The sequence below is a fragment of the Acyrthosiphon pisum genome, chromosome A2 (assembly GCF_005508785.2).
Source record: "Acyrthosiphon pisum isolate AL4f chromosome A2, pea_aphid_22Mar2018_4r6ur, whole genome shotgun sequence".
Lineage (NCBI taxonomy): Eukaryota > Metazoa > Arthropoda > Insecta > Hemiptera > Aphididae > Acyrthosiphon > Acyrthosiphon pisum.
The window spans coordinates 85,426,616-85,438,684 of record NC_042495.1 but is presented as its reverse complement, the minus strand read 5'-3'; the positions used below and the strand labels follow the sequence as shown (position 1 = coordinate 85,438,684).

At 27.6% G+C, this 12,069-nt stretch overlaps 1 protein-coding gene across 1 annotated transcript; it reads left to right on the top strand.

The window, feature by feature from the left end:
* LOC100159785 (VPS35 endosomal protein sorting factor-like) lies at positions 1 to 11,489 on the top strand. The gene is made up of 19 exons (XM_001950057.5): positions 1 to 349; positions 443 to 533; positions 1,053 to 1,260; positions 1,340 to 1,542; positions 1,614 to 1,744; positions 3,230 to 3,397; positions 3,456 to 3,624; positions 3,721 to 3,890; positions 4,127 to 4,227; positions 4,333 to 4,508; positions 6,515 to 6,658; positions 6,732 to 6,901; positions 6,978 to 7,140; positions 7,569 to 7,752; positions 9,798 to 9,937; positions 10,034 to 10,196; positions 10,766 to 10,893; positions 10,955 to 11,089; positions 11,172 to 11,489. Exons 1-19 carry the CDS (start codon positions 312 to 314, stop codon positions 11,286 to 11,288), a joined length of 2,799 nt encoding a protein of 932 aa, XP_001950092.2. The 5' UTR covers positions 1 to 311; the 3' UTR covers positions 11,289 to 11,489.
* The last annotated feature ends 580 nt before the right edge of the window (positions 11,490 to 12,069 follow it).

Here is a 12,069-nt window from a genome sequence, read left to right as displayed (position 1 = left end):
ATAATATTAATCCGTGGACGCTGGGAGGTATACATAACTTAGGACTTTACGTCTTTACAACTTGTGATGTAATGATAGATAAACATTAAACAAATTCCTAACAAAACTTTTAACTTCCTATATTTTCAAAAAATTTAGTTGGCATTAACAGTTACACAATTTTATATTTAAGTAGTTATTTAAAAAAATATTATTTTGTATACGGTTTCGATTTTTACTTATTTTACGGATCACAATGAATACTGTCGTTTGCTAGATGTTTGACTGTTGAACCAATATGCTGTCATAGTTACACAGTTAAGATTGCTAATATGTCGTCGTCTTCGGCCCGTACATATGAGTGGAATTGGTGAGTGTCGGTAGACCTTAGGCTGTGATGTTATCAAATCCAATATGTATCAATACATATTTTGTTATTTTCTTTATTTTGTTAACTCAACAGGTACAGTAAACCAATTATTAACCACAAGCGTAAGCAAAAATGCTTACTAGAAAAATGTGGAGTAAATCATCCGCTGAAAAGTTTAACTGAAGTATGTAATTCTATGTCTTTACATATTGAATATTTGTACTCATTTACGATTTAAAAACAATGTAATTGTATTATTTATTTTTGACTGAAATCAGAATTTTATGTCTATCGCAATTAAATGTATGCACAGTTGTTTTGGAATAGCATTAGTGAATAGTGATATTATATATTTTTTATTTATAAATAATATAAATACATTCATAAATCAAAAAGTGCAACAAAATAATGGATCTTATATTATTTTATCTTTAAGTTTTGAATTTTGACTACCTAATTAAATAATTATTAAATTAAATTAAAAATTAATAAAATAAATTTGTAATCCTCAATTTTATTATATTGATTAAGAAATATCTTTAGATTTAAACAGATAAATTTTATAATTCATGATTATTCTTACTCATTATTCAATATATAACAACTGATCATTTTTATTTTTCTACTCATGTTTACGATCCAAAAATATATTTTCTTACATTTTTAACCATTTATTATTATAAACATTTTAATATTTTCTTAGGTAACCAGTAAAAATGTTCTTGTTAATGATCCCTTATCATCCACTATTACTTATGGGGATGATCCACTTAGTCGACCTGCCCAATTAATTCCCACTGATTTTGATGAGACAGATAATGGTTGTATTGATGACATTCAACCTTGGTCTCATTTTAAACAGAGTATATTAAACAGTTATACGACTTCTGAAAAGCTCTCATTTCATACATGTGAGTAAATAAATTAAATTGGTTGATACATTGAAATACTACTATTTTATCATCATCATAAATATTATCATTATTTCAGTTTCAAAAAGTCTGCAGAGTGCTACAATACGATCACGTCTAGAAGAACTTGAAGAATTTGATGACCAGATGGAGTATTCAGAAAAAGAACTATACGACCTAACACAACAAGAATTTGTGACACACATGGACAACCTAGGTAAAGAAATTATAGAGGCATGGAATAATGAACAAAGAGTAAAAGCGTTAAAAATAGTCATACAGGTATTTATTAGTTTTAGTTGTATTGAATACATTTTTTAAACTAGTCTAACACGTGGGAAAACGTTTTTCAGTGTACGAAAATTTTGAGCTACACTTCACCATTGCAATTTTATCCAAGTAAATTTGTTCTAGTAACAAATCTGTTAGACTTATTTGGAGATCTAGTATTCAAGAGGCTTCAATCAAAATCAGAAATGATTGAGTATGATACATACAAATATATTAGATATACAGAGTGATTCATCAAGTATACTCATCACAATTTTTTCCTTTAATTTTTGAATTTTTTTTATATACTTAAGGATAATATTTTTAAATACTTAAATCTCGACTTAAATTTTCAATATACTTTAAGAAATCTCTCAGGGCAATACCGACATATTTTTTTCAGGTAAAATTTACCCTTTTTCCTATAAATTGTTAATCCGATAACTGGATTATTTATTGAAAATGTTTTGATAGTTTTTTTTTTAATAATTTAACTTTGTGTGCTAAAGATAACAAGACAATAATAATGGGTATAGAGAAGATTATAAGGTCTTGATTTAAAAATTTTAATTAATCTATTAATATTTTGTATTTGTAAAAATTCTCAAAGTATAATAAATATTATATTCAAGATTTCATCTATCTTATATTTTTTAAAACTATTTTTAAGGATCATAGTATACTATACATTACATGTCCCAGAAGTCCCGTATAGTATAACCCTTAGCATCTCTGTGGAAAATCTATATATTTTAATGCAGTTTTCTTTACAGTCTTAAGTATGGAAATTCTGATTGAATAGCATAATATTCGATTTTTTTTTTTTTTTTTAATTCAAAAATTACCAAAAAATTTTTTTAGGCAAACAAGTTTTTTAAATTTCCAAGATAGCCATTTTGCTAATTGTATTTTTTAAAACAGTTCAAAAAAATAAAATATTAAAATGTAATGAAAATTGTTCAAGTTAGTGCTAATTATTATTGTAAATTTCTAAGAATAATAGTTATGTTACCTATGCATACAGCATTAAAAATACGATTCGCATGTTAATTATTACAATCACGCTGATTTTTCGGCTAAAATTAAAAATAAAAATTAGCCCTAATTTGGGTGATTTTCATTAAATTTTAATATTTTATTTTTTGAACTGTTTTAAAAAAAATGATCAACAAAATAGCTATCTTGGAAATTTAAAAAACTTATTTGCCTAAAAAATTTTTTTAATAATTTTTGAATTTTGGAAAAAAACAAACCGAATATTATGCTATTCAATCAGAATTTCCATACTTATGACTGTAAAGAAAACTGCATTTAAATATATTGATTTTCCACAGAGATACTAAGGGTGATACTTCTGGGACTCACTGTATAGTTTGTAAATCTGAAGAACTCAAAAAAAGTATTATTCAGCAATTTAAAAAAGCTATTTGCTTGACAATTTACAATAAAAAATGTTGGTTATTATTTGAAAAAAAGAAGCTTACCCCACAACACTCTTTAAATGATATTTTAAAAAATATAAATAATTAAAAAAATGGTCATTAAGACATTAAGTATACTTAAAAATTCCAAATGTCAGAAATTTAATAAATTCATTATTAAAGAAAAAATTGGGTGATGAGTGTGATAAGTGTTGTCATGTATACCTACATAGCTATAGTATAAAAAACAAATTATTTATTTTAATTTGTTATTTTAGTGGTTGTGTAACAAGGCTTCCAGATAAATTCACCCCCGACATGGTGCCAGATGCTGCCAAAGAAACTTGTCAAAATTGGTTTTATAAAATTGCATCCATCCGTGAACTTATACCTAGACTGTATATCGAAGCAGCTATTTTACGCAGTTATCGTTTCATTAAACCAGCGTTAGTTAATGTTACACTGTTTATCACAAACTTGTTGTAATAATTTTATTTTTAACAGTGAACAAAATGTGGCTCTATTAAGACTTATAAAAATGGTTAGAGGTATTGGTAATCCATTAGTCGCATGGTATGCACGATGTTATTTGTGCAGAATTGGTGTTTCGATAAATCTAAGTGTAAATTATTTTGAAGAAAGCTTCAAAGATATCTTACTGACATATAAGCAGGTAAATTATCATTATTTTTATTAGGTCAATTTGTTGAATTTGACTACAACTAATACTAACTTACTATAACTAATTGAATGTGTGTTTTTTTCAAAGTTAAATAACAGATTTGTGTGCAAAGAAATTCAAACTCAAAATATGAACATGGAAAAATTTCTTCAACTTTTGTGTCCGGCATTAGAGTGGATAGTAAAGGGATTGAGTGCTGGTAAAGATCCACATAGTCTTAATGAGATTGTTAGATGGTGTACTTTACAAAACCTCCAGTATGTTTTTTTTCAAATTTATATAATATATCAATGGCAGTCGAATAATTTATTAGTATTCACTAATTCATCTTAAAAATTATAATTTATAATTTATATTATTATAAATATTGAAAAATGGTCATGTGGGGATCTATCCTTCTCACCCACCACTATTTGACTGCCTCTATAATATATATGCTTTACTGATTGTTTTCAAGAACATAATGTTTTAAATAGTGTATCTTTATTTTCAGTGGCCTTCTAATCAACTCTGTAGTAATCGCATTTCCCGGGAATTACCTTTCAATGAAAGCAGAATATCTTATCAATGTTATAAGCAAATGGGAATATGATGGTTTGTTTCTATTTTTTAATTGTGTCTTATCCAATTTAGTATGAATTTTGCTTATTTATGCATGCCAACTATAGCATATTTTATTTTTATAAACGTTGTATTTAGTGTTTCCGCAAACTTTAGTCATACAAAATCTTGGTATGAGTTTAAGGGGTCATTTGGTACCAAATGCACCAAATGTTTTTAGAGAAGCATGGAAAATGGTGAACAAAGTTAAAGACTCTGAAAGGTTTATGGCATGTGCCGAAGCATGGATATACTTCATTGTAAAACATTTTAAGGTAAATTATTCATTATAGTTCACCTATCTTATCATAAATAGTTTTAATAAACTTAAAAATGCCTATTAGTAATCCAAGATTTGATTGGCAACATTAGTTTCCAGTAGGTACTTTTAGATTTAAATATGTGTTTTTTTTTTTATTATTCTTTCACCACCTCTTTAAGCAATAAAAGTGCTCCAGTCTTCAACATTTAGAGTGGTTTTATGGTGGAAAATCGTATTTAATTAATACTTTCAGGAGGTTAAAAAAATGTGCAGAACTTAAAATAATCAAATTATTTGAATTTACCAATTAAATGGTAATTTTTATGCTTAACTAGATTTCGACAAAATCAATTTTATTTCTTAATTTTTTTTTTTGTAATTCAAAAATCACTAACTTGAATTGAAGCTTTGATTATATAAAAACTGGATTTATATTCTCTTAAAACACCATATTATATATGATGCTAATATTCTCTAAAAAACCTTCAAATATTCTCATTATATTTTCTTAAAAATTTAAAAAATGCAAAATAATCAATAAACATTGATATATGCTTCAATATTCATTTGTTTAAATTTTTTTTTGTCCACTGTTAAAACAATGTCGTTTTTGTTGGACGATTCTATCTATTGTGTTAATTATTTTTTTTCTTTATCCGGGAGATAAATAAGATAACGCTTTATTTATCACGATAGAAACGAATAAAAAAAATTAATATCATAATATTGATTCAACATACAGTCTATAATAAATAATAACAATATAAAATATCCAAACTGACAAACCGTCTCCGCCCAGAATCATTTTTCTTATACAATGATATTATATCATTGAATTCAAGTTTAATGCAATCATAGTTTTATAACAGAGCTACATATTTTTACATATAATTTTTATATTATTATTTACTATATACAATGAAATTATCAAAAACATTTAGATTAGTTTTAACTTTTAAGTTATTTATACTATAAACCTATTCAATATTCATATCATTTTATTGCATATTGTTATTGACTTATAAGTTAATAATAGTTAGTTACAATATAATAATTGCTTTACTATTTAAGTGATATAATATTATATGCGATTTATTTTTGCTAAAAATTAGTTCAACTTACCGAATTAGTTTATTACTAATAATAAAATTAATATATAATAAAATCCTAAGAAATATAGTCTGACGGATCATTTCTGCTCAGAATCATTTTCAAATTCAAATTTAATGCATTCATTACTGTGACCCACTCAATGACAAGGTACATTTAAGAACTCGACACCTGCTATGAAGCAGAGTGACTTCCTTGATTTTTAATACAATTTTCACAATATTTAAACTATAGTTAATCTTAATATTGCATAGTCAATAAATAGGTACTTTCAACTCTGACTGCTTTAATTAGGTTCTGTAGTAATGACTGGTCACTTACCTTTTTAATTCCCTAACCAAATCAGGATGATTGTTTGTTTTGGATAATATAGAATGATCCATAATGACTGATTTTCAACTTCAATAATAACAATACAATTTGTATACATCCACAATCCATACATTGTTAGATGTTATAGATCTTTAATTGTTAAAACTCATAAAATATGAAATAAATTATTTTTGAAAAACTAAAACTCAAGACTCAAGAGGCTAACTATAATTTGTTTTTGTTTTTGTTATTGTTATTTGTGGCTATTATTCTGATTCCATTTTACAATTTTGAAAAATGATCAAAAGAGAATTAGTTAAAAGTTAAAACAGTTATAAATTATTTGAATATAAAATGTAAACAATTCAGTTATTAGTTATTGCTTATTAACTATTATAAGAGTACCTAATTATGTAATTATTGTTTCTTTTTAATTTTTAATGATAGTTTTAATGAATTTGAGTTCATTTTATCAAAAGCCAGTTATTTTGTTTTTAAACCTTTGCATTTTTAATGTCAGCATTGTTATGCACAGGTACAAGGCACTATTTTGTCTAATGTATGTAATTAATGATAAATGATGATTATTACTTTAAGAATAAAGAAATAAGCGTCTTCATGGATGATATAACGAGACACCTTAGCAATCGCGTTGGAATAGAACGATTTCACACACAGCTTCACAACATCTTGCAACACCTGCTGAATTACATAGAAGATTTTGAGGATACATTCCATATGGTGAGTTTCCCATCATCCATATTGAAGTAAGGTAAAGTCAATAGATCAAATACTTTTTAATATGTATTTCCAGAACTATTTATTGCCATACTTGGACATGTTTGGATCGGACACGAATAAATCTGCAAGATGCAAGATCGTGTTGGAAGCGTATCGAGCGCGAGGTGAGAACGTCGCATCCAGCGACCCCGTGATCAACGACTGTCTGATGTACATGTGCAAGATCTTACACGATTCCGTCGAGTACGTAGTTCATGATCAACGCCAAACATATCCAATATATCATATTTTAAAATCGTCTTCGTTATATTGTTTTCAGCTCATTGACCGTCGAAGACGAAGTTCGTCAAATAAGCCGCCTGATAGCCTGTTTTATATTCCGTGTTAATTACGGCAATGATTTAGAGAAATATTTAAATTTTTATATGGAAGCCAGAGGAGCGTTTATTAGGTTAGACTATGTGCAATCCGCACTCGTTCAGGTGAGTTAGCACTTCTTCCCCTCCTTATTCGTTACACCAGGCCTTATTGTAGAAGAGGCCTTATTTTTTCCCATTGTTTAAAGTTGGATGTCGATGAGCTAGTATAGTGGAGGTTATCATAGGTGTAGAAAGGGTGGGCAGGTAAGGATGCTTAGCCCTCTCAGAATTTTGTTTAGTTTTATTTGTGTATAATAAATGTAAATTAAAAATGCTCATAACTCACTTACAGGAGACAACACATACGGGTGTTGCTTCCTCTTAAAATGTTGGTATTTTAAATAATAGAATATGATGTTATTTTATTGTAAATACGGTAGTAGTATTTCACACATCCCACTGTCTATTAGAATAAGGCCGAGAGTTTCCTTAAGACTTAAAACAGTGAACACCTAAATACTTGTATAATGCGCTTTTCGACGATAATTTAGTGTGTCAACAAACTTATGGTCCTGTCTGTTTCGGTTTCGAGGGCCCAAGTTAAGAATTCTTTTGCCCGAGCTTGCTCCGCTTACTGTTACATTACCATTCCGTCAATCACTTCACCGCTCATCAAACTTCAACTGTACATTTTAACCGGACAGACTTCGCTGTTGAACGGATGTCTCGGACAAGGTATGGATCGTTAATGATATATAATGTGTATTCATAGGCGCAATTTTGGAGGGTGCTACAATTTTATTAAAGCTCCTCTAGTAATTTTTTCTTGAATGATGTTAATATTATATCTAGTGACGTATATTGTTATATGTATAGGCGTACGACTATACAACTGTACTATAAAGGGGTGAGTGGATCAATATAATAATAACACTTACAAAAAGTTTATCCAAATTGCGCCTTTTGATTAATTGATTTTAACATTTATAAGGATAACATCTACGATTTAAAATAAATACATTTAATAAATACCCAAAGGTGGGCATTTATAACTAGTTAAAAAGTTAAAGTTAAGTTAAAAAGTTAATTTTTTTTTTAACTTTTTAACTTAACTAGTTAGTTTATTTTCTAATCAACTTATGAACTTAACTAGTTTAATTTACAGTTGAAATAACTTAGCTTTTCCCAGTTGATTTTAAAAAAATCCATAAATTTAAAAACATTTTGAAATTTTTCGTTTGTACGTAAATATTACTATATCAGAATAAAATAAAAATAATCCAATACAAAAACACAAACATTTCTGTTCTTTATATTGATAACATAATTTTGTGTTATTAATATATTTTATTAAGTTATAAATTATACATTATGCGAGTTGCAGTTATAAATGTTTTTAATAAAATTAATAATTTTAAATTGCAAATTGTTATGTTATATAACCATAGGCGCAAATAGGGGGGGCTTTAGGGCCCCAACATTTCCTACATTTTGTTTTAAGCTTATTCAATATTATTAAAGTAAGGCTTTAGCCCCCCCCCCCCCCAAATCCCAAACGTTATTTGCGCCTATGTATATAACTTATAATATACGTATATGAAGGTCATGTACTCATATTCACGTATTATGACATTCAATTGCTATAAGATATAAAAAAATATATTTGTTAAATTAGTAAATAATAGCAAAGTAAAAGGGTATACAGTGTACAGTGGCTTATATAGGGGGGAGGCCCCCTAGGCTAGAGCCCATAGTGAAATTGCAGGTTTAATTAAACCATTTCATGTATATAATATACATACACTGTTTACAGTTTTTCACCGTGATTAAAATCGTTTTGAAGAATCAACAAGGAAATGTTAGATTGTCAGGACTTGCTTTGATGACTTTTATATGCTAAATTCACAATAAGATAACATTAAAATATATATGTATATATGAAATTGTCAATATTTTTTTAAAAAAGAATTAAAAATTAATTTTACATAATAATTATAAAATTAAATTTTGCAATTTTTATTTGTATTTATAACTAATCAGCTCCATAATAAATGTATAGTTATGGCTATGTTAGTCGCGCTATGCTGACTATTGATAAATTGGCCCATAGTGAAAATAATTTGTACCTATATACGCCACTGAAACATTATGAAAAAAGTTCAATAAAATTGTTTTTTATAATTTATAAATTAGAAACTAGAAAGACACATTCACTCTATATGTGATTTACATACTAATTTAAAAAAAAAATTAATTAACTTTTTTTAAACTGAGTTAAGTTAATATTTTTTTCTAAATTAACTTTTAACTTATCGAGTTAAATTTATAATTTGTTAACTGTTAACTTTTAACTCATCGATCTTGTGTCCTCTTAACTTAACTTAACTTGAGTTAATTATTTTCATTAACTTGCCCACCTTTGTAAATACCTGTTTATAGAATTTGTCAAACAAAAAATAAATAAAGCTTAGCAAAATAAAATATGGACTACCTATATGGAGTAGATTAATAATACATTTTTTCCATAATAAAATTGTTCCCGTTTTTACATCAATATTACCTACATCATCTTAATCCTTATTAATATACTTACTATAACTATTGACAAATTCTATAATTTTATTTTGAATGAAATTTATCAATTTTGAATTATAAATGTATAAACTTTGATCATCAGTTATAATCATAGAGTTTTATCAGCCTTCATCGCACCTATATGGTGCAGTGCTTCGATAATAAAGCACAAATCAATCATCTTCAGTGTCCCATTTGAATTTCAGCGGACGCGTGTTTTAAGGCAGCGTCCACAGTGATCAGCGATTTCCCAGCAACGTTGGAAGTAGACGGGCTCGTCATCAATGCTGAACCCATACTTGTGTCATACACGAAGCAAATGCTGTCGATTTTGCTCGTTGTGCCGGTAACATACACACCCCACGTACAATGTGGCTCTTAAAATATAAATATATTAATTTTGTATTTATAATAATGTATGATGCGCAACATCGTTCATCAGGACTGTCCCGATCTCGAAGTGTTGCACCAGGTGAAGCTGCTGATCAGAGCAATTAGACAATATTCATGGACCGATCCGATGCAACCGCACATGCTCTATTTGTACGTGCTGGACATATTGGCAACTGCAACTTTGGATACGTATCCTTATAGAATACCCGATGGCAAGTACCTATGTAAACCTTTTATAATATTGCGGTTTAAAAGTATGGATCCAGGACAAAAGGCCGAAAAAACATAATTGATTTTAGAGTTGTCCCGAATAAGTCTTGATAAAAAAATTTAAGTTCGATCAAAAATATTGAAAATATAACTATATAATACAAAATTTCGCAAACAGTTATTCTTAAAATATTTTTAAAATGTTGAAAATATATAAGCGTAATTTTTGTTTATAACCCTTTGAAATTCACATTTTGACAAAATTCGTCAAAATCCCTAACAATTAAAAATTATCATGTACTTACTTAAAATATTTTAATTTTTATAGGTAAGGCTTGAACATTTTTATACCAGATTCCTTATAATTTCTTACAGAGACTTTAAAATCTTAAAAATACATATACGCAAGTTAATAAAGCGCCAAAAGGGCAAAAAGTTTTTCCTTCTCATCTAACCCTTAACCCCACTCAACATCCCAAAAAAATCAAATAGGATCCGCGTATGCAGGTTTACAATGTTTTACTTATCATTCATCAAATTTTCATTGCTAATGCCTGTGATGTATCAACAGTGGACTCCAATGACGTGCTGTACGGCCGTGAACCGCAGTTTGTGGCTGATGTAGACTCGATTTGTACCGTGGTGTTGGAAAATATACTTGAGCGGTTGTATAGTCTGGTGGATAAACCAAATAGCCAAGTATGTTAAGAAAAATAATTAATATTGTGTTGACTGATGGCAATTGTAATTTGTTTTATAGACAAAATTAGCGTTTGAATTACTCCTGCACGTTGTTGTCAGAGCAGATTTAAATGAAATCCAAATGGCCACGTTGGCAGTCAATCTCTGGAAGTTGTCAAAAAAAAACAAAACGATCATGAACCCCAAAATCGAAGTAAATTTATTGATTAACATTGCACACATACCTTGTTGCAATTGAACCAATTATATCATACTGACTAAATTGTATTTTACAGGAAAAAATGATAACCTACCTTAGAGAGTTCTGCGAAAATGAAGAAGATGAAATTTATCATAAATTTATAAACAAGATCACAGGAAAGCCTATTGGATCTTCAATTAATAAACAATAGATATATATATTTATTTTATTTTTCAATAACAAATTTGTCTAGGTTTTACATATTATATAAATTTATTGTTATTATTATTATATTTTCATTGTGTTGTTATGAAAATATATAATACTTAGTTGTTATATCATTAATTTCAAGATACATCACAGATAGATTACAAAATAAACAGCTAAATTATAAATTCATAGTTCATCCGTATTTATGTACAAACGTACAGTTTTACTTGCTTTACAATTTTCTTGTCCATGCTCCATCTGTCCAATTGTCTCAAATATTGTTTTTTAGAACACTTATGAATGAATTTTTGTAAAAATTATATAAAATCCTATTTAATAGAGTATCTTAAACTTTAAAGTCTCACAATGGAGTGTTCATTGTTGAATAAAATCTCCAGTATTTTAAGACTAATTAGCATACATTAACAATATTGGTACTTAAAAAACTTGATACAATTTTAAAATTAACTATTTCAAAATTTTAAAGTGAGACCTACAGATTTAAAATGTAGTATAAATACATTACAATAAAAAAAACAAAGTATCTTAATTTTACTATTTACAAATTTTTGCTTGAGATATTTCTATGTTCAACATTGGATATTTAAATCAACGCTCAAAGTTTCAGTAAACAAAAAAAAAAAAAAAACGATTAAACAGAGTATTTAGTAGGTAGGTTTGTAAGATTAGAGTTAAGAGTTAATTTAACTACCCAATATCTAGGTGTGTAGGTACCTAAAAGTAACAAAATATTAAAATATATTTTTTGTTATTGCTTATAT

What these genes read in the sequence shown, in the direction of transcription:
- LOC100159785 (XM_001950057.5), top strand. Translation starts at nt 312, where the DNA reads ATGTCGTCGTCTTCGGCCCGTACATATGAGTGGAATTG. An exon ending in CGCTGAAAAGTTTAACTGAA is followed by an intron (nt 534 to 1,052) that starts GTATGTAATTCT and finishes ATATTTTCTTAG; the next exon opens with GTAACCAGTAAAAATGTTCT. An exon ending in TCATTGTAAAACATTTTAAG is followed by an intron (nt 4,509 to 6,514) that starts GTAAATTATTCA and finishes TATTACTTTAAG; the next exon opens with AATAAAGAAATAAGCGTCTT.